The 26,223-nt window shown below is 51.2% G+C and overlaps 12 protein-coding genes across 12 annotated transcripts; 7 read left to right on the top strand and 5 right to left on the bottom strand.

Moving 5' to 3' along the window:
* Positions 1–470: 470 nt before the first annotated feature.
* On the top strand, positions 471–663 carry SNOG_02314 (hypothetical protein; the record flags this gene model as incomplete). Its single annotated transcript, XM_001792873.1, has 2 exons — positions 471–511; positions 546–663. 2 exons carry the CDS (start codon positions 471–473, stop codon positions 661–663), a joined length of 159 nt encoding a protein of 52 aa, XP_001792925.1.
* A 372-nt stretch (positions 664–1,035) lies between these two features.
* Positions 1,036–1,722, top strand: SNOG_02313 (hypothetical protein; the record flags this gene model as incomplete). The annotated part of the gene is made up of 2 exons (XM_001792872.1): positions 1,036–1,443; positions 1,612–1,722. 2 exons carry the CDS (start codon positions 1,036–1,038, stop codon positions 1,720–1,722), a joined length of 519 nt encoding a protein of 172 aa, XP_001792924.1.
* Positions 1,723–2,133: 411 nt separating this feature from the next.
* On the top strand, positions 2,134–2,602 carry SNOG_02312 (hypothetical protein; the record flags this gene model as incomplete). The annotated part of the gene is made up of 3 exons (XM_001792871.1): positions 2,134–2,290; positions 2,342–2,417; positions 2,470–2,602. 3 exons carry the CDS (start codon positions 2,134–2,136, stop codon positions 2,600–2,602), a joined length of 366 nt encoding a protein of 121 aa, XP_001792923.1.
* An 83-nt stretch (positions 2,603–2,685) lies between these two features.
* Positions 2,686–4,313, bottom strand: SNOG_02311 (hypothetical protein). The gene is made up of 5 exons (XM_001792870.1): positions 4,236–4,313; positions 4,113–4,178; positions 3,694–3,936; positions 3,117–3,643; positions 2,686–3,067 (listed from the first exon to the last, which is right to left on the bottom strand). The coding sequence occupies exons 2-5, from the start codon at positions 4,127–4,129 to the stop codon at positions 2,862–2,864; spliced, it is 993 nt and encodes a 330-aa protein (XP_001792922.1). The 5' UTR covers positions 4,130–4,178; positions 4,236–4,313; the 3' UTR covers positions 2,686–2,861.
* SNOG_02310 (hypothetical protein) lies at positions 4,242–5,476 on the top strand (the record flags this gene model as incomplete). The annotated part of the gene is made up of 4 exons (XM_001792869.1): positions 4,242–4,514; positions 4,581–4,794; positions 4,904–5,091; positions 5,139–5,476. The coding sequence occupies 4 exons, from the start codon at positions 4,242–4,244 to the stop codon at positions 5,286–5,288; spliced, it is 825 nt and encodes a 274-aa protein (XP_001792921.1). The 3' UTR covers positions 5,289–5,476.
* Positions 5,477–6,022: 546 nt separating this feature from the next.
* On the top strand, positions 6,023–7,027 carry SNOG_02309 (hypothetical protein; the record flags this gene model as incomplete). The annotated part of the gene is made up of 1 exon (XM_001792868.1): positions 6,023–7,027. One exon carries the CDS (start codon positions 6,023–6,025, stop codon positions 7,025–7,027), a length of 1,005 nt encoding a protein of 334 aa, XP_001792920.1.
* Positions 7,028–7,825: 798 nt separating this feature from the next.
* On the bottom strand, positions 7,826–9,247 carry SNOG_02308 (hypothetical protein; the record flags this gene model as incomplete). The annotated part of the gene is made up of 1 exon (XM_001792867.1): positions 7,826–9,247. The coding sequence occupies one exon, from the start codon at positions 9,245–9,247 to the stop codon at positions 7,826–7,828; it is 1,422 nt and encodes a 473-aa protein (XP_001792919.1).
* A 1,193-nt stretch (positions 9,248–10,440) lies between these two features.
* On the bottom strand, positions 10,441–11,743 carry SNOG_02307 (hypothetical protein; the record flags this gene model as incomplete). Its single annotated transcript, XM_001792866.1, has 3 exons — positions 10,441–10,460; positions 10,510–10,948; positions 11,054–11,743. 3 exons carry the CDS (start codon positions 11,741–11,743, stop codon positions 10,441–10,443), a joined length of 1,149 nt encoding a protein of 382 aa, XP_001792918.1.
* Positions 11,744–12,937: 1,194 nt separating this feature from the next.
* Positions 12,938–18,578, top strand: SNOG_02306 (hypothetical protein; the record flags this gene model as incomplete). The annotated part of the gene is made up of 4 exons (XM_001792865.1): positions 12,938–14,081; positions 14,854–16,307; positions 16,509–17,000; positions 17,151–18,578. The coding sequence occupies 4 exons, from the start codon at positions 12,938–12,940 to the stop codon at positions 18,576–18,578; spliced, it is 4,518 nt and encodes a 1,505-aa protein (XP_001792917.1).
* Positions 18,579–18,746: 168 nt separating this feature from the next.
* On the bottom strand, positions 18,747–20,867 carry SNOG_02304 (hypothetical protein; the record flags this gene model as incomplete). Its single annotated transcript, XM_001792864.1, has 4 exons — positions 18,747–19,108; positions 19,297–19,950; positions 20,045–20,345; positions 20,595–20,867. The coding sequence occupies 4 exons, from the start codon at positions 20,865–20,867 to the stop codon at positions 18,747–18,749; spliced, it is 1,590 nt and encodes a 529-aa protein (XP_001792916.1).
* Positions 20,868–21,341: 474 nt separating this feature from the next.
* Positions 21,342–22,526, bottom strand: SNOG_02303 (hypothetical protein; the record flags this gene model as incomplete). Its single annotated transcript, XM_001792863.1, has 1 exon — positions 21,342–22,526. The coding sequence occupies one exon, from the start codon at positions 22,524–22,526 to the stop codon at positions 21,342–21,344; it is 1,185 nt and encodes a 394-aa protein (XP_001792915.1).
* Positions 22,527–23,836: 1,310 nt separating this feature from the next.
* On the top strand, positions 23,837–25,113 carry SNOG_02302 (hypothetical protein; the record flags this gene model as incomplete). The annotated part of the gene is made up of 2 exons (XM_001792862.1): positions 23,837–24,322; positions 24,370–25,113. 2 exons carry the CDS (start codon positions 23,837–23,839, stop codon positions 25,111–25,113), a joined length of 1,230 nt encoding a protein of 409 aa, XP_001792914.1.
* Positions 25,114–26,223: the final 1,110 nt, after the last annotated feature.

The raw sequence follows: 26,223 nt of genomic DNA, 5'->3' as shown, positions 1-26,223 counted from the left end.
TGATTTAGCGGACTGAGCTTGGGGAGGATTGTTGGAGCTGGCAGGTGTACACCTTATCATGCTGAGGCGACGTTGCTCTGACGTCACATCAATAATTCACTGTCACGCAAAGTGTTGAGGTGAGCCTCTTTCGACATCAGTTGCATATGAAGTAAAGCGAGCTCGCACCTAAGCTCATCCTTCGCGGCACACAACCCTCTTCTTTGGCAGTGCAGATCCGCCGCTGGCCATCGCTACGCCAAGAGTCACGTCCAATCAAGACATGTCAACACGTGAAATTGCCTGGCGACAGCAGGACCGCGTAATGTCCGATAGTAGGCATAATTTTGCTTGGTGCACCCGTCGCCAGCAACGATGGAATAGTTCAGGAGTGCGCCTAATTCAGCTTAATGAGTCCTGGCAATCACAATTCATCCGGACCAAGGTGTGGATCCCAGCATGAAGTTGAGAGTTCTTCAACAGTTGCCATCATGGGTTCCAAGAGCCGGAACGCGCGAATGCATTGGAGTTAGTCCGTTAAAACTCAATGTGCTGAGTAACGGTAGTTCGAGATCGTGGGTGCACCTCCTCTCTCCAAATGCTTTGGGAACCGCGAAAGAGGCAGTAAATCAGGCAGGAGACCTGCTGGCTACCAAATCAGTCAAGGGCTCCAACGCTTTGTAACTGTACACACAACATCCCATCACCAATGTCTTTACTGATCGCTATGCCCAGATATCTTCACTGACCGTCGTGAGCAAAAAGCATCGATTAAGGCATCAAGGCCCACGAAGAGCAAAACGAGAGAAACTGCATAAACGGTCAAGGCCCGTTCCAAAGGAGGAGCTGAAGGAGCAGAGAGAGCCAGACCGCCTGAAGGTTATCATAGTTAGTGTTGCAGGCTGTTGCTGGGCTCAGATTCGGCGACTCTGGGAGAGCTAACCCTCCGCACCACATTCACTCCGGCGATCAAGTACCACTGCTGCATGACTGAGGCTTGTATTACGAACCACGTCATTTTGCAACAGCAAAAGCTCCAACTCTTTCGTTTCCAACATGAATCGACGCAGTCGGAATCCCTCTGATTCCTCGATCCCCAGCATCATAGTCACATCACCAACACCGGCACCGCGAGATGACATGGTCAACACCCAGAGCTCAGCACGAAGCTCTACGTACGCATCGTCACGGTCGGGTCCTAGTTCAGATACGAGAGTTGCTGCATCTAGCTTACGAATCCCATCAAATTCGAACACCTCAGGCGTTACCCCTCGTTCAGCACAAAGCTCATCAAGAAGCTCCAAAACCTATGTATCTGAAAATTTACGGCCTGATGTGAAAACCTCTACCGTTATACGCCGTACAGCGCCTCCGACAATTCCTTTCACAGCCTACCACCCTTCGCCAATGCCTGTTGCGGACATGCTCAGAGGCGAAATTCGCAACGTTATCGAGGCGGACATTGTGAGCTATATAATCACCGCTGGCATACTCACATACATTGTATGCGCCATCATCGTTATGCACAATTTGGAAGACAGTGGTAGAGACATAGGTTTGGCGCTTGGCCTTGGTACACCTGCAAGTCCAATGTATCTACGACATGTATCCCAACCTAATTGAAGAAGGTAGATCACAGTAATTTTGTACATTATGGGCGCCGTCCACTGGACCGAGCTCTTCAGCATCGACCTACCCGACACCATGACCAAGAAGATATGTACAGCCCTATTGGTGCTCTAGGGAAGTGCAGCTGCGGCTTTGGTGTGGTATATTACGTCCGATGGTCTACATGCGCAACGGTGGATTGGGCTTGGTTTCGCACGTCTTCCCTCCCACTCCAAGGCAGAAAGGTGCTAACAGGCCAAGTCTGGTAGTGTCGTGTTATCCTTCGTCCTGTTCATACTGTCGTTTGTCGTTCCGTGGAGTTCTTCCTCAGAAGAGCGACAAGTCAGACGTGCCCGACGCTGGATCATTCTAGGAGCTTGAAGGTGAATCAAAGGGGTGAAGACTGGGATGGGCCAGTAGGTAGTACAACACCATCGGAATGCACGTGGAGCAAGGGTCTGCCAAAGTCAATAAATCAACCCCGTGAAGCAATGGCAAAACCACATCTTTGTCTACTCAGTTCATCCAAGATACCACACTGTGACGATGCTCCTTTCAGTTCTCCCCATACTGTCACTCGCTACAACCATCATCGCCGCCGCAGCTCCTGCGCTCTCGAATCCGAACACGAGCCTCTACGTCTGCACCGACTCATCCTGGCGCGGTACTTGCGCGAACATGCAAATTACTGTCTCAGACTGCCGTACGCCTAGCCCTCCGATGGATGCACCATTTCGTACCTGACTTTAGCTAGATAACTTCACCAAGCCCTACGCGAAGACGATTAGCTCCACAGGCCCGGACTGGGGCACGTTTTGTACGGTTTACACGTAAGTCGTCGAAGTGCTTGATGGGAGAGAAGAGCAGCTGACGGGAAACTAGGAGCTTGAATTGTCGCGGGAAAGCGCTACCGTTTACGAGCCCGGGGATCAAGCAGTTGGGTCGATATGGGTTCAACGATAACATTCAGAGTGTGCGGTGTGATTTCATCGCGGCGATGAAGGATCATCCTTAGCTCAGTGCTGGAGGCCGGGGACAGTGTAGGCTGCGACGAAGTAAGTAATGCGAAATGAAGGTGTTGACAAGTGACGCAAGGCATGATTATACAGTAGCGAGGAAATAGCATTGATCATCTTTTATCAAATCGATTCAAAACAAGTAATACCGATGACCACCAGGCGCCGGAAAACGCCAAATGTCCCCATGGTTCGAAAGTACAGGTATATGATACGCGTTCCCATGCATCGTGAAATTTCCAATTCAACAAAACGCGTCTATTTCGCACGCTCGTATACACCAACGACCATGGCGTGGTCACGCTCGAAGGGCTCAAGCGTCAGCTGCTCCTTGGGCTTGATGCCCATTTCCCTTAGCTTGGTGACTTCTTGTGCGAAGACGGCTTCGGGGGCAGCGGTCGAGTCGATACAGTTGGCCTTGATGGAGATGACAATACCACCGCCAACCTTGAGGAAGAGACCGGCTGTGATGTGTTAGTGAAGGACGGGAACTTGGGTGTGTCTGTAACGTACCATTCAGACCGACAATACGGGCCTGATCGGGTTGCGCAACATCGGCAAAGATGCAGTCAACCATGCCGACAAGCATGCGGTACTTGAGAGGGTGACGCGCATCCTCGACGATGGGGATGACGTTTGTGCGGTGGGTGGCCATGTTGATCAGATCACGTCCGGAGCGGTGCGAGAACTCAACGGCAAAGACGGTTCCCTCAGGTCCGACGATATCAGCAACGTGGGAAACACTGGTACCGGAGGCGGCACCAAGGTACAGGACCTTGCTGCCAGGGCCCATGTAGATGTTGTCGACACCACCGAGGATACCGGCTGCCAGCTTACTTCGGAAGGGGTTCCAGACGCGGTATTCGATGCTGCTGGGTGTGGAGTCGTCGCCATCTGCTGCGTTGGCAGAGGCACCGACGCTGATGCGCTTCTCGCCGTAGACGCTCTCGCCGGGGGTCAAGTTCTTGGTGACGAGGAGATCCTCCTTTCCGCGGGCGACGAAGACACCGGCGTGGCGATGGGGCTCAACGATGACCTTGCTGTTGGCTCATTAGACTTGAAATGCGGTGTGAGGAGTTGCAAGACATACGCTCCACCGCGAGCACCTCCACGTCCGCCACGAGCTCCACCGCGGGGAGCACCACGTCCACCGCGGGGCGCACCACGACCTCCTCCTCGTCCGCCGCGGTCGCCGAAGCCACCGCGACCACCGCCGCGTCCTCCACGGTCGCCGCCGAAGCCACCACGTCCGCCACGGGGAGTAAATCCACCGCGACCGCCACGGTCACCACCGCCACGTCCTCCACGGTCGCCGAAGCCACCACGTCCTCCTCTGGTGAATGTTAGTTTTCTGTTCAGTGGTCTCGCGCGACTCGCGCCTGGGATCTTGCGGAACAGCTTTGCGAGGTAGGAGCCCTTCCATCCGAAGTTTAAAAAAGCTCCTTCTAGACGCATTCGCATCTATTCGCAGGTCCTAGATCGCGCAGACGATTATATTGGAGCTCATACCTAGGTGTGAAAGCCATTGCTTAGAGTTTTGTGTATTGTAGAAGGTAGAGGAGCTTGCGAAATGTACTGCATAGGGTATTAGCTTATCTGATCGAACGCTTTCCAGAAAAATCGCTAGCGTACTTCGCAATGTCAATGAGAATGCGCAAGCTGTTTGCGCGTCGTTTTGCAGGCGGGAAGAGTTGTTCCTGGTGGTGTCGTCTGCGGGCGATGGGTGCTGCAGCTCAAGTTCGAAGTTCGAGCTCAGAAAAAATCCAGACGCTAAGGCGCATCCACCCCGTTAGCGTGCCTGACCCCGGCCCGAGCGTTTTGCCGAGTAGCCCACACGAATTTGGTCTTTTCTCAACTTCATTCTCTCCACTACTAACGACAGGACATCACCACCCTGAAATCGACAAAATGGTACGTCCAACATGGTCGCCATTGATGCAACCGTTCATTTGAGAACGAGGCACTAATTCAGTGCAGGTTCGCTACGGAGCAACCAGCATCGACGGCGCAAAGTCTGCTCGCGCGCGCGGCAGCTACCTCCGCGTATCCTTCAAGAACACCCGCGAGACCGCCCAGGCCATCAACGGCTGGAAGCTCGAGCGTGCCCTCACCTACCTCGGAAATGTCTTGGAGCACAAGGAGGCCATTCCCATGAGGCGGTACGCTGGCGGAACTGGACGCACTGCACAGGGTAAGCTGCAATCTTGGAGAACGTGGACGCATAGCGAGAGGAGGCGCAATTGGCACTTGAAATAGCTTCTGCACGCGCGATTATGCAAGAACAGGCTGACTCTCCCCAGGTAAGGCTCTCGGTGTCTCCCGTGCCCGCTGGCCCGTCAAGTCCGCCGAGATCCTTCTCGGTCTCCTCAAGAACGCTGAGGCCAACGCCGACACCAAGGGTCTCGACACCAGCAACCTGATCGTCAAGCACATCCAGGTCAACCAGGCCCCCAAGCAGCGCAGGCGCACATACCGTGCCCACGGTCGTGTATGTACCAAGCACTTCGCCCACCAACTCTTTTCTAACAATTCCAGATCAACCCTTACATGTCCAACCCCTCTCACATTGAGCTCATCCTCACCGAGGGTGCCGAGGTTGTCAAGAAGGGTCCCGAGAACATCGAGCGCCGTTTGAACTCGAGGCAGCGTGGCAAGGAGGTCCGCAAGGCCATCACCGCTGCTTAGATGCAGAATGAGGAAGAAGGATATTTCACCAAATGAAAAAGGTTCGGAACAGGCACGGTCAGGAGTCAATGAGCGATGAATCTTTGGGTCTTTCACACTCGTCATGTAATCATGACATGGGACTTCGGTGTCTGGTCGATGAAGAAACAAGGCCAAAGCCTGATACCCAATTCACTCAAACACTCCCATTGATTTCACACGTGATGTAATGTGTTGTCCTGAAGCACAGATGATGAAGAATTCAGCCGTTCCTTCAGACAAATTATTTCCTGTAGCCTGCCAATGCCATCCATTCTTTCAATGTGGTTGCGCGGAGAGAACTCCACCACTCAAGTTCTCTGAAAGGCCCGGTCTAGCCCGATTCGGGTTAAACGACTCTAGCCATCCCAGAAATTTGGTCAGTCTAGTATACCTCAGATTGTCTTTACAACTTTTCAGGGCCTACTTAACCTTTCCGGACCTGTGATTCTCTGAAGCGGTCCTGTTACCTGTAAAACAACGATGCCTCTGACTCGATCGGTCCTTCTTGTCTTGCTGCTGCGGCTTCTGCCAAGTTTTGTCCAATGACGCAAGCCCAGCATCGCCAGCAGCCTCGCCACGACAACGATGTACCAAGATAATGAAGCGTATATAGACATGGATATACCCGCTGTCAAATGCATTCCACAACGGTTCCTTACCTTAGTGACCCAGATCTTGCATAACCGAATCTACACAATTCCACTATCTTCAAGATGCTTTATACCGAGCCACGTTCACGGTCCCAAAGGCGGATAGCCCACGCTGCTTTGTACCTATCGCTTTTGGCAAGTACATCAACCGCGCAAGAATCAAAGCGTGGCTTCGCATTTATCGGCGACACTCACACCACTGACAACCGCCTACTGTCCTCCAACAGCCCACTGTCATGGTACTACAACTGGAGTCCATACCCCAACACCAACCTCATCCCATCCGACAGTCTAGAATTCGTACCCATGATCCACGGTATCGATGCCACACAGACTCCACAGACTGAAAACGTCATCCGCGGCCTGCCAGAATCATCGACCCACCTCCTCTCCTTCAATGAACCAGACGGCACCACAGGAAGTGGTGGAAGTTCCATCAAGCCCGAAGATGCCGCAAAGGCGTACATCGACTACGTCGTGCCCTTCCGCTCCGGCGACAAGGGTGGTCGAAAGTGGAAAATCAGCCATCCCTCCACCACCGGCTCACCCAATGGTCTCGAGTGGCTACGCAGCTTCAACGAAAGCTGCTACGAGATCGACAAAGAAAACGGCTGCCCGGCCGACTTTGTCAGCGCGCATTGGTACGGTGCGTTCGATGGGCTGGCAGCTTGGCTGGGCACGCTGAACGAGTTCTACAACGTGAACTCGTCGCGCAGTGAGAATGTGTCGATTTGGGTCACGGAGATGGGCTTGCCGCAACAGAGCGCGGAGAATACTGTGGGAATGATGAATCAGACCCTACCGTATTTGGATCAGTTGGAGTATGTGGAGAAGTATGCGTGGTTTGGCGCGTTTAGGACTGAGGATGCAAACGAGTGGACGGGCGATGGCGTGGCGCTGTTTGATGAAGATGGCGGACTAACGGAGTTGGGGGCACTGTACATGGGAGATGGATATAAGGAGGGGCAGAAGGGCGAGGGAGAGGACAATGCAGCCATGGGATCGAAGAGGAGTACGAGATTGATGGTTGCGTTGAGTTTATGTGCGGTGGTGTTTGGAATTATGTAGTTTTTCTCGCGAAGATACCCTTAAGATGAGTAGACGAGATGGAATAAGACATGTTACATGCGGAAAGATGAGTTGGTTGTGAGACTTCCTAATGCGGAAGGTTTGATTGAAATGTGGATTGCAGTGCGTAGACGGAGGGCCTGTCTGCTTTGCTCCGGTTTAGACGGCCGTTTTGATCAGAACAGGTGTAGCGCTCACGTGAGCCTGCTCCCTAAATCCTTGGAACTCGCTATCACGGGCCGTCAAAACCTCCGTGCTTGAGCCAACACCTAACAGAATAGCTAGTAGGCCTAGAACTTGCCTTTTTTCTGAGCGCGCGTAGCAAATGGAGTCCCTGTTTCTTAAAGGTCAATTTGAATTCCCTTGTTCCTTCAGATTGCACCGTTTAATCACGTGATCGTGGCTGAACGAGGCAAAATTCTGTCACTTTTCTGCCGAGACGGCGTTTTCAAACTGGGCAATCAGACAGGTCCTTACCCTTCTGCTGCCGGGAGTCTAACTCTTTTACTCTCTAGCCAATCAGCCAATCACAGCTCGTCTGCACGTTGTAGCCGCAAGCTTCTCACAACAGTGTTCACTCTCTGTACATGGCCACAGTGAATCAAGTGTTCATTTCTTCATATATGCTACCGAACCAAAAAGCTAGGAGCTTTGCACTTGTCCCATGGTAGTTAATACGACTTCGCGACGTCCATTTACATTACCATTCTCGGTCGCAGCATTATACAATGCCGACATACTCCACTTTTATCCATCTTCTATAACCACTAAGTTTACTTCAGGGCCCTACTATCTTTTCTACTTCCGCAAACCTTGCGCCATCCGCTTCGCAAGCTTGATCGCGCGTTCCTTCTGCTTAGGACCCGCCTTCCGAGCCTTCAGCAACGCTGCCTTGGCCGAACCGAGCTCTATTTCCGTCATAAGCACTAACTTCTCAGCTTTCAGCATCTCTCGCGAAGAATTGGCAGACTTTAGATCTTGAGCTGGGCCCAATGCTGGGTATGTCATGCTAGTCACGCCATTCGGTGATGCGGCGTGTTTAGAGAGCATGAGGAGCTCGTCGCGGGAAGTTGTGGTGTACAGAAGTTCGACAAAGTACTCAGTTGAGTGCTCTGCTGCGGCTGTGTAGCAAGGCTCGCCATCCGTGTGATGATGGTACTGAGTGCAGAACTGCTCGCGAGAAGCGTTGGTCAAATAGCCATGCACATCGGCTTGCTTGAAGAGATCTTGAACCGGCTCGTATGTGTCGTCCAACCAGTCTGTTTCCGAAGATCCACCCAGTGCGTGTATCGCATCCCTGAAGAATGTGAGCGAGCGTGTGTCGATTGGTCGTTCGGCAAGTAGCCTGAGCCACGCTGGCTCAATGTCATCGGCGGCTATGCTGAAGCTGTCTAGGTCCGACACAGGTGGAAGGCAGACGGTCTTGATCTGGCCCTGAGTCTTCGTGCAGTCATCTTGCTTCTTTAATTGCCCATAAATTCCACGAAACTTCGCCTGCTCGTTGATCATCCAATGCATTCGATCAAGAACCATGTCGCACACGAACCACACCTGCATGTGCCGGGCGAAAACGTGCAGCTTGAGCAGATAGCTCACGCTCCAGTTGATCTTTTCGGGCTGAACAGCACCGAAGCGATCGTACGCGCCCGCCACCGGTTTTTCTGAAGGCCAGAGATAGTGCGTCGGAAGTGCCTTTGCATGTACAGGAGAGATCATCTGGCTGAACGCGTTGACGGTCTTTACGCAGAAGTCCTCGGGCACACCAACGACGCGTGCAGGGTCAGCGCGTGATAGACGAGCGTAGAATGGCGAGGCCATGAGCAATTTGTCGTGCTCAATGAACTGGACGTCATTCTCCGCGAGGTTCTGCTCCGAGGCGTCCATAAAGTTGAAAACTATACGATCTTTCGTGCGGCGGCGCAGATAGTACTTAGCCCGATCTATGGCTGAGACTTGATGAGCAGAGATCAATGACGCACTCCAGGCACCCGCAAGTCCGTACTGCGAGTCGGAGATTGCGACAAGTCCCAGCGAAGAGCTCCCGAGATAGACTTTAGGATCGCCAGGCGGCTGAACTTCCTTCTCATTCGCGGCTTTCTTGACCCTGCGTGTCCGATTGTTCTGAGGAGCTGGGGGCGATACTGGGGCCAGCACTAACCCGGGTTGGATTACGATTACGCTGTCTTCAACGACGTCTCCCTCGTCTTCATGAGCGGACATGGGCACTAGGTAGACCAGCGCTGGAAGGTAATCAGGGTTATCGGCATAAAACCGCTTCCTCGACGTAAGCAAGCGCCGTTGTAGGGTCGTGTAAGATAGAGGTTGCTTCAACTTCTCTTCAAAGTGTTCATTGAACTCTACGCCTACAGTCTCCCAGTTCTTTGGGCTTATGGCACCTGGCACAAGGTTTTCGCGGCAGTATATCACCCAGAGATCTTGCTCGGATATGTTTTGCTCGCGAGCCAGCCAGGGGCAGGCCGGAACCGGATTTGCCGCCGTGACAGCTTAAGCATTGTTCAATGCAGACTGCGGCTCTCTATCTTCGGCGATGGAATAATCTTCATTCATCCTAGCACGCTTAGGATGTTCAGCATCGATATGGTCGGCAGCTGTTGATTTGCGCTTCGCATACTCGTAAGTCGACATTTTGATCGGAAGAAGCTGAGTTACAAGGTTGTGTTTCGGGTCAGTAAGTCTGTTGTGGAGTAGATTTTGGAAGGATATACATGAGGGAATTAGGGCTGATATATATACCAAGGGCGCGTTGACGAAAAGCGCGGTTCAGGGCTCCTGCCATTCACTCGAGGGAAGTGTCTGGAATGGACCTTTGTGGTCGGCTGCCTGTTTACCATATTCCGCGTAGATTCCAGGCCGTCAGAACATGGTGCATTGGGCATCGTGTTGTAAGATGTACTGCAGATTATCAATCATGACAGAAAGTGCACAGGAACTCGCGAGTCACAACGGCCCGAAGCTATGCATAACGTCTTATCTTGATAATGCGTATAGTTCTGGACTATGGAATAGCGACTATTTGCTGCACTCTGATCGCTTCCGGTCTTATTTGACTCGGAAACCTTCGGGTATCATTCTCTAATGGCCCACACGTCATACATTGCGCACAGGTATATTACGCTCCAAATACCCGTACCATCTTGGCAAAGTACGTCTTAAAGCGCCCTCAGAGCTGAGCTGGAGATCTTCGATCGCGCTCGCCCACCTTAGCAAACTACCCTCGCTCCATGCTGTGCCCATAAGCGCCAGCCCAAAAGGCATACCAGTGTCTGAGTGTACTCCAGCTGGTAGTGTTATCATTGGGTAACCTGCTTGAGCTGAGGTTTGATAGGTTTGGCCAACATCAGGTGGCACCAGTAAAGCATCCAGAGGTCTTCCGTTGTTGGATAACACAGCGTCTATGCCGTCTTCCCGCGTGCTGCGTTGCGTAAATGAAAGCGCTTGGTAATAGGTCTCGTCCATAACACCTTTTGTTTCCAGTGAAGCCAGGAAGCCGTCTTGACCAGAATAGAATGCTGGAATACCCAACGGCCAAGGATTTCCACCTTCGGTACCATCATTTGCGAGATTGTATGCCACAATGTCCTCAAGACTGCGTATTTGTGTGTTCTGAAGCTCGGAGAGATATGTCTTGATGTTGTTGTAGAAATCCACCTTTACGACCGTGTATTCAGACTCATTTGGATAGCCTCGAGTGGTGCCATAGTCCCAATTCCAGCCGTCTGGCGAGACAACGGTCCTATAGTTCGGCAGCTCGGTGTTGTTGATCACGGTACCGCCGGCACTTTCGATCAAATCGATAACAGACATCAGTTGGGATTGCTGTTCGTCATCGGCATGTACCCAGAAACTGTCCCAAGGCAGACCCAAGGTAGCATTCTTGAGCGCATATCGATCAGTCAAAAACTGCATATATCCTCCGTCTGGAGTTTTGCCCTTTTGTGCTAGGGTATAGTTGTCCCGTGGATCAGGCCCATATATAGCGTCGAAAGCATATGCAGCATCACGTACAGTCCGCCCAAATGTTCCGACAGTGTCCTGATGCGCGCTCTCCGGGACTACCCCAGCCCTAGATGTGAGTCCCACCGTGGGCTTGAGACCAACTATTGCGTTGCGCTCCGCCGGATTAATGACGCTACCGTCTGTCTCAGTACCTAATGAGAAAGAGATGACATTGGCTGCGACGGCGGCGGCACTTCCCGAGCTACTGCCTCCGGGATTGACAGTCAAGTTGTAAGGGTTCCTGGCTTGCCCTCCTCTCGCCGAATAGCCCTCGCTGTAGTTGTTTGAACGCATGTCCGCCCATTCGGATAGCGTGGCCTTGCCCATTAGGAGTGCTCCAGCTTCTCGTAGTTTTGCAATTACAAAGGCGTCTCGAGGCACCACGCTTCCTAATAGCGCCCAGCTACCTGCCGTCGTCTCCATTTGATCCTTTGTCGCAATGTTGTCTTTCACAATGAATGGTATGCCATGCAAAGGGCCGCAAACTCGCCCCGCTGCACGCTCAGCATCCAAAGCGGTAGCAATAGCCTCGGCATCTGGGTTGAGCTCAATTATGGAGTTGGTGTAGCCATCGACTTGAGCAACTCTTTTCAAATAACACCGCAAAAGCTCAAGGGAGGTGAGGAATCCTTTTGTCATGTAGTCTTGCAGCTGATCTATGGTGGCCTCCTCGAGCACAATGTCCTGACACAAGAGCATGGGAAACAGAGCCGGCGTTCCTGTGGCAATCTGTGGCGGGAAACAATATGGCAGCGGGTTCTGAAGGGGATCGAGGTCCAGAACATGTGTTGATTTGCTCGGACTGCAGGAAGCCACTAAGGAATTTGCCGCCAGTGTGAAGGTGAAGACATCAAAACGCATCTTGCGGTGTACGTTCGATGGACGCGCGCGAGAGTCGAAGTCTTAATTTGTGGCCGATTTGAGCGACTCGTTCAAAGGGCGCAGCTTGTGCTTGAGTATGCCTCGCGTCTGATGAACCCTATGAGTGGAAGCTCTGGATCGATACCACTCTCCAGTCCGCTGACAAGCGTTGCCGGTACGTCGCCTCCGAGGGCGCCTAGAAATTGAGGGCTTCGGCCCGCAGCACAGCTTGGCAGAACATCAGATAGGCGACTTGTGGACGAGACAGGAAACCAACAGATATCCCACACAAAAATGATCTTAGGATCGTACAGCGGGAATCTGATGCGCAGATGAGGGAAGTGTGGTGTCACGTGAGTGTTTAAGTTGTAATGCACGCTAGCAAGCAAGTCGCTTCCCCCGTCTTCTGCAATTCGCATCCTTGCGCATCTGCACCAAACGATAACGACGACAAGGCATAGAGGACATGACGATGGAACTTCTGTCCCATAAGAGCTCGGCGGACGACGATGGGCTGTGCTCAATCCTTGCCTGCACTCTTGGCTGGAAAATAGACCACGGGCATACGGCATCGACAGACTTCCACCGGCGCATGCGCATGACCGCAGTCGAAAACGAGATACGACAGTTGCCACTGCCACGAAAAAAAAAACAGCCAGTATGTCGTTTCTTCTATCAAACCAGTCACCTGCAAGTCATTCGCGCGCTCTTGAGGCATGACTTAGGTTGCTACCGTAGACTATGGCACCGAGACCGGCGGACCACTGCAAACGATCCGAGACCGAGCCAAACCAACCATCAGCAAACCTGAAAGTCTTGAGGCTGTGATGTTGCAACAATGACATTGTATGCGCAGCTCTCGCTATCACAACAGTGCGCCCTGCACCTCTGCGATATCGTCAACGCACAATGTCCGAACAGTGTCTTATTTGCTTTCGTTATATTTTCTCTACTGCGAACACGGAAACTTTGCCTCCCAATCACCAGATCGCCCTTTCACCAGATCCCACAAGCCACCACAAAAGCACAGCAATGGCCAGCCTCGGTGATATCAAACGCCAGCTCTCCGTTCTCATGGACTCAATCAAAACCCAGGGCTTCAAGTTTGAAGATGCCATGCCTGAAGAAATGCAGGATCATTTCCAGGAAATGACAGCCTTGGCCGAGGCACGCGCATACATCACGGATATGGAGGCTAGACAAAAGGATTTGCAGGCGGCCAACGTGGATCTCCAGGTCCAGCTTCAGGCAAAGCAGGCTGAGGTTGATGACCAGCCCACCGAGTTCAAGGCTCTCAAAGTCGACCTTCAGCAAGCTGGACGCCACGTGGACTACTGGAAAGACATGCTAGAGCATGAGGAGCGTCGTGCGAACAGCTTTGAGCGCAAACTGGCCGAGGCTGTAAGGCTGCAATCCGTAGCCGATGACGATGCCCGCAAGATCTCACGCCTTGAGAGCCAAGCGAAAGATTACGAGGCTATGGCTTTCAAACTTTTGGAAGAGAATCGTCGGTTGGCAGACCAGTACGAGACCGAACACGATGAGACATTGAAGCTCATCGAGGAAAAAGAAGATACTGCTACTGCTCTCCGCAACTATGCCAACAAGCTTGAGGCCGATGCAGTGCAAGTCGACGAGCATTCCGAGCAGGTGGAAGACACACTGGGTTCCATCATCGATACTCTCGAACAGCAGACTCAATCGGCTGCAGAGGTAGCGAATGCCAAGTCTGCGATGTTTTACAGCCAGCGGGACTTCAACGACAAGCTATTATCCACCCTTGTTAGCGAGCTTACGCCACTGGGTCGCTTCTACGATCAAATCACAGGTATTCTGGGCGTGTATCAGAATGTCATCAAGGACCTCACAGATCCGCGATCCCGTACGTTCTACTTTCCCGAGACTCTCGATTCCTTGCTGGATGGAGCCAATGACCAACTTGTTGTGTACCAGGAAGTTTGCCACAGCGTTCGAAATGATCCAGACATCCAGCGGTATGGTCTTGCGCAGGAAGCAGTGTTCGCCCGGGTGGACGCTATTGCAGATGTTGCAGCGCGCTTATCCACCAACTTACACGCTTTCAAGGCGGATGTGTCTGGCTATCTCGACCGACTGAGTAACGACTCAGGCGCATGTTCTCGACATGAGAGCGGTCTCTTGACGCCAACGCAGAGCAGTGCATCTTCTCGGACGAGTGCCTTTTCCTTCGCCAGTCTCTCCAAGCGTTTTCCTTTGCCTTGAGCTTTCATCGTCAAGACGTTTAAATACTGTACAGTAATCTTCTAACTCTATCTCCACACAATTCACCTCAGCCGATTCTGACAATGATCGAATCGTGACTGTACACAACTGATGAAGGCGACGCTTTGTCACCAAAAAATAGCTTTGTTCTTCAAAAAAGCGAAACAAGCATATGGCCCTGTGTCCTCAACATTTTAAAGTGATAAGTTAACATAAATCTTTCGCACCTCACTTCAGAGACTAGCTAAAATCTTACATAAGGTCGCAAGCCTAGCCTTCTTGGGCGCATCATGTCACTCTGGCGTGGAGCATCCTCGCAAGCACTTCCCAGACCGACGCGAGTGACGCAAGGAAATCGTTGTTTTCCAATGAACCTGTAGCAGTTTTTACCCATATGCACAATTCCACATTCTCCTGCGTAGAGATATAGCGGTCTTGTTGTGGCAGGATGTCTTCAGGCAACCAGCCGCGCGAAGGATGCTGCCAGACGGAAGAATTCCTAGCCAATCGAATTTATCCACTGCCCTGGTATGTTTCGAGGCGTATCATTGCCTGGCGTTGGCAGACTTACTTCATCTCCTATGTAAGACATCTAAGGCCGGCAGCATTGTCTTGAACGATGAGCTATGTTCGCACACACTACACTCGATTTTGTCTCCCCTCTACAATATTTTGCTGATATGGTAACTCGCTGAACCAATAAGAAGGTTTTCTGTTTTTCCCTGTCATGGCCACTCAGTCGACCCAAGAGGAGGGAAGTCTTGCTCGAGACACGGTTGTACGGCGGTCCACCCCTGAGCAAGCACAAGCTGTCGCTTCCGCTGTTACTCAGAACAATACTGCAGAGCCTTTGGGAAATACATCTCCTTTCCACGACAACGATCGCGTCACTTCTGAGATCGAAGACGAAGTCCCCCCTCCTGCCTACGGTGATATCTATGGCGAAATCCGGAGCGAAAAGGACGGAATAGGCACGAGTGCCAACGTCACGGACGACGGGCGTGTCAATATTCGCGTCAACCAACTGAATCGCCGTTTGTCTCAGGTTTTCAGTACTACTTTACATCAACAAACTCAACGGGTCGAAGACGATCTGCCTCGCTCAACCAACGTTTCTTCTTCGCTGGCAAGCGCAGAGGGAGCTTCTCTACCCCCATGTCTGAATGTTGTCATCCAAGTTGTGGGCTCGCGCGGAGATGTTCAACCTTTCATCGCGTTGGGGAAAGTCCTAAAAGAGACCTATGGTCATCGGGTACGTCTAGCAACTCACCCCTGCTTCGACAGCTTCGTGCAGGAGAATGGCCTCGAATTCTTCAGCATCGGCGGCGATCCATCGAAGCTCATGGCTTTTATGGTCAAGAACCCTGCGTTAATGCCAGGCTTTCGCAGTCTGCTAAGCGGAGATGTTGCTAGACGAAGACAAGATGTTGCAGAGTATATTGAAGGCTGCTGGCGATCTTGCTACGAATCTGGCAACGGCTTGGACGCTGATGACCTTTCGGGCCCGACTGAAAATGAGTCCGGCTTAAGGTCTGGAACGAGGCCTTTTGTTGCCGATTGCATCATCGCCAACCCTCCAAGTTTTGCGCATATCCATTGCGCAGAAAAGCTCGGCATACCTCTCCACATCATGTTCACCATGCCATATTCTCCTACGCAGGCTTTTGCTCATCCGCTGGCCAATATCCAGTCTTCCAATGCTGACCGTCAACTCACTAATTACATAAGCTATGCTTTGATCGAGCTTCTATCCTGGCAAGGCCTTGGCGACATTATCAACCAGTTTCGTGCCAAATGTCTTAGTCTGGATCCTGTAAGTGTGCTATGGGCTCCTGGTATGCTCCAGCGTCTTGAAGTTCCTCACACCTACTGCTGGTCTCCCGCCCTGATCCCGAAACCAAAGGACTGGGGCCCTCGCATATCTATCGCTGGTTTCTACTTCCTCAACTTGGCATCTGGCTATACTCCGGATGTCAGCCTTCAAGCATTTCTTGACGCTGGTGCACCTCCCGTCTACATAGGTTTTGGAAGCATCGTGCTAGACGATCCAAACGCAATGACGGAGCTCATCTTTGAGGCCGTGAAGAAGACTGGCCAGCGTGTTCTTCTATCGAAAGGGTGGGGAGGCATGGGTGCAGACGAGCTCCATGTTCCTGATAGCGTATTTATGCTAGGGAATGTGCCGCATGACTGGCTGTTTAAGCAGGTCTCATGCGTCGTTCACCATGGCGGCGCGGGCACAACCGCAGCAGGTATTACTGCAGGTAATCCACCCCACATACCCGTTCATTAGATACGACTGCTGATATCACCCTCCTTTGTAGGCCGACCGACTGTAGTTGTTCCATTCTTTGGGGACCAGCCCTTTTGGGGCGCCATGGTTGCCCGCGCAGGTGCAGGTCCTGATTCGATCCCACACAAACAGCTGACAGCAGACAATCTCGCTGATGCCATCAACTTCTGTCTGAAACCTGAAAGCTTGCAGCGCGCTAGGACTCTCGCAGACAAAATAACCGCGGAGAGAGGCAGTGACAAGGGCGCTGAGTTATTTCATCAACATCTCGAAGCCGACCGATTGCGCTGTACCATTGCACCTTTTCGAGTAGCCGCTTGGCGCGTAAAGCGTACAAGTATACGTTTGAGCGCTTTTGCTGCTTATACGTTGGCGAATGTAGGTATCCTCGATTTCGATGATGTCAAGCTCTTCAGGGCACAAGAATACAACACTGACGAAGGCCCTCACGATCCAGTTTCTGGAGGTTTCACGACAGCTTGTAGAGCAGCTAGCAATATGGGAGTGGGCATAGCTGAGTTGCCTACTGAAACGTTCAAAGCTTTGCGCGTTCGCCCTGGGGTCAGCCGAAAGCGGTCTGAAGCTTCAGGCTCAAGTGCAAACGAAATGAACAGCTCACTTATAAATATCCCGGTTAGTCCGCCCACTTCAGTAGGACAAAGTAAAACAAGCTTGGACGTTCAAGATACTGTTGCAGGTAATTTAAACCAGTCCACTTCGAAAGTCAGTTCAAACTCGAAGTCCGATGCATCGCAAGGACAGTCGACCATCAGAGAGGATGGCCTGAACGAGATGCCAAAGCCTAGCCGGAACAATACCAGCTCAATCAAGATTGGTGTTTCGCAACGCCAGTCCGGAGCACACGCAAACAAAGGGATCGGTCGTTTCACAAAAGCACTTATACAGTCACCTATGGAGCTATCAGTGAGCTTCACCAAAGGCTTTCACAACGCTCCTAAGCTTTGGGGAGACGACACCGTACGCCCTCAGGAGCGCGTCAGCGATTTCAAGACGGGCATGAATGCCCTCGGAAGAGAATTTGCCTTTGGATGGTACGATGGCGTTACTGGTCTGGTCACACAACCCTGGAAAGGTGCACAAAAGGATGGGGCTAGTGGCTTTGTCAAAGGAATGGGAAAAGGGCTTGCAGGATTCATAGCCAAGCCAGGTGCTGCCGTCGTCGGCATTCTCGGTCACTCGATGAAGGGCGTACACAAAGAGTTGCAGAAGATGTATGTCGGTAATGTTGAGAACCATATCGCGGCGTCGAGGGTAGCCCAGGGACACGAGGAGTGGCTCCAGAGCTCCGAGGCTGAGAAACAGGATGTCGTTGTTCGATGGAAGCTGATTCAGAAATACCTAAAGAAGAGAAAGACTGATGATATAGTGCGAGATGTCTTGGAGGCACAGCGTAAGAGTAAACCGGAGAATGCAGAGGAAGGTCGAAATGGTGGAAGGAAAACGAGTGTCGCCCAGTCTACGAACGGTACGGATGAAGTGACCCAGGCCAACAGCACCACTGAGGAGCTGCAGGAAGAGAATGATATGAGCGCAGCTATTCGACTGTCGGTCCAGGAAACTAGGCGCGGAGACATCCAGGACGATACTGAAGCAGAGCGAGCAATCCGGGAGAGCGTCTCCCAGTCGCAGCACAATCGCCAAGAAGCTATTGATTACGAAGTATTACGCCAGACGATGAATCGCAGTGAAGCCGACGCTGAAAGACAAGCAAGCGAGGCGTTGGAGTTTGAGAAACAGCTGAAACTTGTCATCGCGCAGAGTCTGAATGAAAAAAGACAGACGCGCAACTCCAGCGAATGGCAAGCGCATGCGGAATACAGTAATATTAATACTACTACAAATGGTGGTTCACTACCTTTATATGTCGGTAAACATGTTCAGGGCATTACACAAAGCGCATTTGAGGCGCAACATCAGGGTGAGAAGACGACACACGAGAAGACGGAAGAAGAGGTTGTGATGGAATATGTCAAGAAGCAAAGCCTCTTGGAAGCACATCATCATAGTAAGGGAAAAGGCCGTGCGTTGGCGTCAGAAGACTTAGATGATGAGGAGTTACAAAGGGCGTTGAGCTTGAGCTTGAGCTTGAGCATGCAGAGACACGAACATGATGTCTAGGGTAAGAAACGCGACACTCCAAGGATATGATAGATTTCAGTCTTTTGGAAACGATTCAAGTTCGAAAACCAGGCGCTGTTGCGAATTTAGTGACATTCCGCTACTCCTCGGGGGACTCTGTCCAAGCCTACTTTCCCAGTCTTCCTCCTATCTTGTAGCTTCGCCGAGCTAGATACCGAACCAGCTACTCCTCCACTCGTCCTCCATATCGCAAAACTTGGCAAAGTATGCCCAGTCATTGCGATGCTCCCACTGTGCCTTCTCGATGATGCTCAGCAACTTTCTTTGTGCAACCTTGTGCTTCGGCTGCTCAAACATCTGTCCTTCAACATGGCACTTATCAATGACTCTCAGCAATTGCTCGAACCTTAACAGTGCAAACGCAGTCTTCTCTTCTTCGCGTTGCGACATCATGACCAAGGCATTTCGACGGCCTTGCTGCGCGAGTTTACCGTCTCGGGTGATGATACCGCGCATGTGATTGGCCTCTGTTTTGGCTCTCAAGGCGTCGAAGAGGGTGCTACCGATGGCTGCAGCTTGTTTTTGAGAACGATTTTTGTCTCCGACTCGTTTAAGTAGGTTTGCAGCTTGTAGCATTTCTTTACGGTGCCGTGGACGTGATATGCGCAAAGCTTCGCCCGTGTGGTGTAGTCATGCAAGATATTATATCCCCCTACTTTGCGCTGATCTCGCAGCTCGGTGACGTGCGCGTGCATACATTCTGGGTAGACTATGCCATGTTTTATGTTCTGCTCGATCACAATGTCAACTAGCAGACGGAGGAAGGGCTGGTTATCTTTATGGGTGAGCGTGTTCATGAAGTCCACTGGTGGAATGAACTCTGTTACCGTGCCTTGGCTAACATGTGCCTGATAGAGATCTCGCATCTCGTTTGCAATCATGTCTTTCACGATGGAGGATTCCATCGCGGCACAGAGTTGGTACAGTTCGACCATGGAGTCCATATCCCAGTCGATCTTCGTTGTCTGGACTTCCTCCTGATTCATCACTCCGAGGACGTCTGGGCTGTTGACGCCCTGATCAAGCGTCTTCTCCTGAAAGTCGAAGTCGTGGGTAGGCAAGCCATTCCGCGGCCAAGGTGAGATCGCATTGGCCAATGCTCGCAATGCCTGCGGGCGCGCCTGGCGATACCCATTCTTCAACACGTATTGATCATGAGGTGCACCACAGTGTTCCAACAAGGCGGCTCGAACGAGTGTTACGGACTGCCCACTGGCTGATGAATCCAATATGGCTAATTCTTCGCTAAAGATGTTGACTGCCGCTCGAACGCGATCGAGCATATGGCCAGGGAGGATAGTCGCGCTCAATCGTGCCTCGTGATCTTCTTCGGCAGCTTTGCGCTCATCCTCTGCTAAAGATTGCCGGAGTTGAGCTTCCAGATTGTCGGCAAGGCCTTGCTGGGCATTCAGTTCATTGTCGTCCATTCCCATATCCCCCCTCACCTTCCTCATGCGAGTCAGCAACGTGGTCCTCTTGTTCATCTTCTTCAACTTCTAACGATTCATTAGCAGCAGTCTGCATCGTCATCACTTCTTTCTTTGGTTTGGGACGATTCTGCGGAGCTGGTCTAGTAGGCGTAGCACGAACAACAGCAACGGAAACAACGAGAGGAAAATTCTCCTGTCCAAGGCCCAAGCCCTTCAGTCGCTTCTGCTCTTTGCTGCCGCCAGCGTCCCAGGGTAGAACGACATCCTCCTCCTCAAACCATTTAGAGGCGAACTTAAGAAACGGCTTGCTGACAGCCTGGTCTGTCGCGGCTGCCCCTCCACTAGCATTATATGCTGTACGGCATTCAGCATTCGACCATTCATTGAAGAGGCGGTTGTATAATAACTCAAGCACTGGTTGACGGACTCTTGAGTTGGGTGTCTGAAGAGGAGTGCGCGTCAGGCTGAGCTTTCTAGTACCCACTTCAAGGATATACGCTGCTCGAGCTGCTACATCGGTAGCTGCTGGCGTATGTGGGTTGTTTGCCATATCATCTGCGCGTACCACAGGCAAAGAGATCCCTACATCAGTTGGAGCAGCTGTGACACTCATAAACACTGGGGCATCATGCTGCGCATCAGCGTCATCGGGTGCCTCTTCCATGTTGGTGTCGGCCTTGGCTGTCACTGGTGGACTATCCGTTGTGGGTTGAACGGGTATGTCTATATCCTTCCGCTGCCTCTTCGATGGTTTTCCTTCTGGCAAGGATGAGTACAACGAAGAGATCGCCTTGTCATCTTTGACGACCTCGGCGTGGCTTCGCTTTGCGCCAGTCATCCCGAGTTAAGTCTAGCTGTCGTCTAGGGGTTCAGAGGTACACTGGTGTGTGTATAAGTTCGGGAGGCTATTGGTATTAAGTACGCTGAGCTTGGTGGGAGTATTCCGCAAGTCGGCAGTTTGAGTGCTGTTCGCGAGGGGAGGCGAGTTGAAAGTCGGGGTGAGTGGCAGGAGAGAGATGTAGAAATTTGGATGAGCTGTAAACCGAGCGCGGAATATAATTACACACCTGGGCATGAAGTAGGAGCCCTACGTCAGCTGCCATGCATCTCGCGTGCACTTTCACTTTTGCTTTGCGCGGATGACGCACTGGTCCGCGTGAGGTGAGTCTTAGCGCTCATTCTCCGTCACAGGGAGACTCTTATACTTCCAATGGTTGTTACGACAATTTGCTCTATGATTGGCTGTATAATTGTGCAAGTCACAAGGACGGACCCGAAACTACCTACATTACATGTGAATCGTGCAAACTTTCTAGAGAGCCGAAAGCTCCTTGAGCATACCTAACAGACTCAAATGATACTCGTTCTTTTCAAGAATCTCATGCGCTGCGCCAGCAAAGTATATTGCTGTTGCCCAGAAAGCCCGAGCAGGATCATCGGGCTCAGTGCTGTCAAACAAGCTGTTAAGAGCCTGTGCATCTATCTCGAGCTGTATGTCCCACTTCTGCATTGAAGCCCATTGATTCAAAACAAGATTACGAACGTGGGAGTCCTGCATGACGGAGGCTACATTGTACAGGTCTGCAAACGCAGTGAAATCCCACACGATGCGTGGGCCAATCGTAGTATCGCGCTGTCGCCCTCGTTTCAAATCAAAGACTGGCAAGGTGATCAGTTGTTTAGGGGAGATACAGCTGACATATCGCTCGACAGCTTTCACTGAAGGCGATTGAAGCGTCACACCTATGCCAGTAGCAGATTTTCGTTCTTCGGCCGCGAGAACTGATGTTTTAACAATGTCTCGCGTACGAACATGCAGAACATCGACGATTGTCTCGTAAAAATCGCATACTTCTATAGTAGTGTGCTCATCTCTGCTAGGCTCAGCCGCCGAGACCTTATTTTTCGAGAAGGCGTACATGTCTTGTTCCCGTATTGGATCCAGCGCTTTTGAGCGGGCTTCGTTAGTAGATCGAACTTCCTTAGGAAATGGGTTGGTAACGTGAGGAACGCGCTCCGGTTTGACCTCCCGATGTCGCTCAGACTTGGCCACTGTTGTCTTCTTAGCATAGACTATATTTTGAGGATAATCAGGCCGCGCCATCATCCACGCTTCACGATGCTGTCTAGCACGTTTCTCCATGGCTGCAGAGCCGATCGGGTTTTGTCCAATGCGAAACTTTCGATTGTAGGCATCGGCAACTGCTGGCCATGAAAGCGGTCCATGTGTGCTAGAAACTTGGCAGTATGGATCAGGCTGAGCGTTATCACGTGTAATAATGATAAAGGAGACTTGTTCGTTCGCAATACCATCCTTGACTCTGCGTGATACAGCTGGCAACTTCCGCGGATTACGTTGAAGTTTCATCTGTGCGTCTGGTTTGCTGTTGTCCATATCTTCCATTTGGTGATTCTCGATCCAGCCAGTTGGATCGTATGAAAGACTCACTGCTTGTGTCCCATCACCGGATTTGAACTTCTGAAGCGGTTGTGACATAACGTCCGGGACGTTTCCACCATGTATGGCCTTCCGCTTCATAGCACTCATGCTCAGAGTCGAACTATCAGCAGTGATACTGATACTGCGGAAGACCGGAATAACAAGGTTATATAGACAAAACTACCCTGTGAATGCTCATAGCGAGATCACTAATAATGGAAGGCCCGAGTGCAGATTACTCTTCACTGGAGCTTTGGAGTAGGTTCTACCGCATGAATAATGCACAGCGTCGAATACGATCAATCTGGTACCTCGTATGTAAGTCGATACTTTACTACGAAATAAACTAGCGGTTGACTTGGGGAATGTCTTGAGCTTGCAGATATTTATAAGAAGATGAAATCTTTTAGGCTGAAGAGGAGGATGTAGAGCTCAGGTAGCTGTACTCGACGATCTCCGCAACGTGAGATGAAGTAAGATGATGTTGGCCAAGGCTATGTGTGACCGCATTTCAGGTCAGACAATGCGCTCCGCATGCTTACACAGTTTGCTGCTAGCTCATTAAGGCCCCTTAATCTACTCTGGCGTCGAGTGTCCCAAGTTCAATGCGCTTGCTGCCCAAAACATGTTCCATGGTTTCGATTTTGTGCTAACAGAAATAGCGCGATCTGCCGTGATCTGCGTATCGGCTTTGACTAGTCTTGGTGAAAGCTAGCTGAAGTGAAGGAAATATTGGTACCTACATGCTGAGAAGAGCAGATCCAGGAGATCAAGGTTTGAATTTGATAAATGCTTGATAAGGAAATCTTGTTGGTATCCTAAACTGATGTGGCGACAGAGGACATCGTAAGGACAAAGATATGGCGTCGTTGTCTCATGGATGGACAGGTGCAAACCCTCCTTCCGTGCTAGACTGGATGCTCATACATCCTAAAATATTGCTATTAGGGCTTTTTGTACCTAGTTAGAGCACAAGTATCGCAGGTGTCGCAGTGCCAAAGCAGCTAAGGCACTTGGGCATGGCCACCTAGAATATTTCGCGTCTAAATTTTCATACGTATCTGTGCAAGTCAGACTTTACCAAACCATACCCTGGACGTCTTCACAGTATGTTACTCGATAAAGATAGGCATGCGCAGTTGGTCCGAAGATATACAGGACCCTTAGATTTTCGAAAGTCGATTCCATGGTTCAAGATCAAGCTAACAGCACCATGATGATTTTTTGCATGCTATGAAATATAAGCGGCGCTCTCTGTCGTTTAAAATCTTGAACTCAATAGCATGCACACTCTCTTACAAGTCTCATTAATGAATTGGTTCACTCACCATTACATACCACATTTCTACATTGTAAACAGCATCACAATGTCTTCCGCTGCTTTAACTTCTCCGGAGAAAACGTCGTCCACCTCATTCTCCTCGCCATCCAAGATCGTGCTCAATGAACACACATCTCGCCATCCCACAGCATATGCTTGGTCTACAAAGAAGAAGTGGATCCTCCTCACCGTCGTGGCCTTCTGCCAAGTCAGCATGAACTTCAATGCCGCCGTCTATTCCAATGCAGTCGAAGACATCAACTTCACCTTAGGCATCTTGGACGCTCGATTGGGCATGACTGCCTTCCTCATCTCATATGCCGTAGGATGCGAACTCTGGGCTCCGTGGTCCGAAGAGATCGGCCGCTGGCCAATCATGCAGGCTTCCCTCGGACTGACCAATGCCTCAATCTTGGTCTGCGGCCTGGCTACCAATTTCAAGGGCATCATCGGAGGCAGGGTCATGGGCGGACTTTCCTTAGCTGGTGGATCCGTTACCATAGGCATGGTCGCCGACATGTTTCTTCCAGAGGTAAGTTGACCTTGCAGAGGGGTTATGAATGAGCCAAAACCAATTAGGAACAACAATGTGCTGTTTTATGGGCATCGCTCTTCTCCTGTCTCGGTGCCGTTATCGGAGGCATCGCCGGTGGTCCTATCCAGCAATACCTTCCCAGCTACTATTGGGACTTCTGGATCCAGCTCGCGCTAGGTGGCGCGACCCAAATCCTGCACCTTGTCGTGGCTAAAGAAAGCCGCGCCACTATCCTTCTTGACCGCGAAGCGAAGAGACAGCGCAAATCTGGTAACACCAGCATCTTTGGCCCCAACGAGGTCAAGACTCTTAGGGAGCGTTTCAGCCTGAAGGAAATAGCGACGACGATGGTCCGTCCTTACCAAATGCTCATATTTGAGCCCATTGTGCTCTTCCTCTCTCTTCTGAGCGGCTTCGCTGACGCACTGATCTTCAGCTTCTTCGAGAGCTACGGTTATGTGTTCAAGCAGTGGAACTTTACGCCAACGCAAATCTCGCTAGTTCTCGTTGCACTGGCCGCTTCTTACATCATGGGTTACCTCGCGTTCTTTCCAGTCGTCGCTCGCCATAACGCCCGTCGTGCCAAAGGCGAAGCCCTTGCTCCCGAGGCTCGCCTCAAGGCACTACTCTATCACGTCATCCTACTGCCCATCGGTCTCTTAATCTGCGCCTTCGTCGCCACCGGCCCTCCTCTCCACTGGGCCGGGGTTGTGGTCCCATCAGTCCTGGTCGGTATCGCCAATTTCGCCATATACTACGCGACAGTCGACTACATGGTAGCCGCATAGTGGTCCGTACCGCACGCGTCAGCCACCCGGAGGCAGATGGTTTCGCGCGAAGTTTTTCTGGCAGGATGTGCGCGCTTTACACTGGTCCGATGTATCATAAGCTAGGCATCCAGAATTCCTATCTTGTTCTGTTTGGGTTGGCGTTGCTATTTTGTGTTCCGGTCTACATTTTCTACTTCAAAGGCGTGGCCATTAGAGAGCGCAGCAAGTTCGCTGGTGAGCTTGCTGAAGAGAAGGAGAAGCATTATGTGGTCCACGATGAGGTCCTCGTTGTTGCTGCTCCTCGGGATGTCTAATTTTTCGGCCAAAGGTTCTGTTGCGGTTCAGCTCGCGGAATGGTTCTCCACAAATCGTCTTTCAAAGCATGCAGTAGTTACATTGTGTATGTTGAATGGGCTATCTATCGCACATCGCGTATAGGTAGCGGGTTCTGTACGATCGTACGGTAACTGAGTATTGAGTATTAATTGCTTGTATTGTTGTTCGATCTATAAGGCAGGCCCCCTATATGGAGTTGCTGGTTCTTCAGCGGTCCGAATCACGTGACTACACCCCAGGCCATCTCTCGTGCGAGGGATGCTCACAACAGTGGATATTATCAACAGTGTACGTTATAATGAAAAATTGGTCCAGTCCTTGCAGTCAGAAATACAGACCCATTCGACAGAATGTGCTCTTAAGCAAGGTTAGACATGGCACATGAAAGTCCAGTGTGCTTGCAGGATGTGTCGAGTAAAATCGCGCTGCAGAATTGCGAGACTTTCCGGTGAGCCGATGGGACATGCTGCGACGCGTTGGGCGCACGCAATCGAGTCAAGCTGTCCAACTTGAAGGCGATTTCAGCACTTCGTCACATGCCGGTAAGTTATTAATTCTACTCAAACCCGTACGTACAATGACAATTGTTCTTCAATGGTAAGCAAACGGAGCACAAATTGTTGCAGCGCACGGGTAACGTGCCCGTGCGCGACGCGATCAGAGTTGCGTAACGATTACTAAATATTAAAATATAAGAATAATACTATACTTTAATACGCTATAACTTTATAACTATAGATCTAATTTAAGCTGCAATTAAAGTAATTAATTTGCATAAACTAAGAGAAAATT

The sequence above is a fragment of the Parastagonospora nodorum genome (assembly GCF_000146915.1).
Source record: "Parastagonospora nodorum SN15 chromosome Unknown scaffold_3, whole genome shotgun sequence".
Lineage (NCBI taxonomy): Eukaryota > Fungi > Ascomycota > Dothideomycetes > Pleosporales > Phaeosphaeriaceae > Parastagonospora > Parastagonospora nodorum.
The sequence above is the reverse complement of the archived record's forward strand: the minus strand, read 5'-3'. Positions and strand labels throughout refer to the sequence as shown.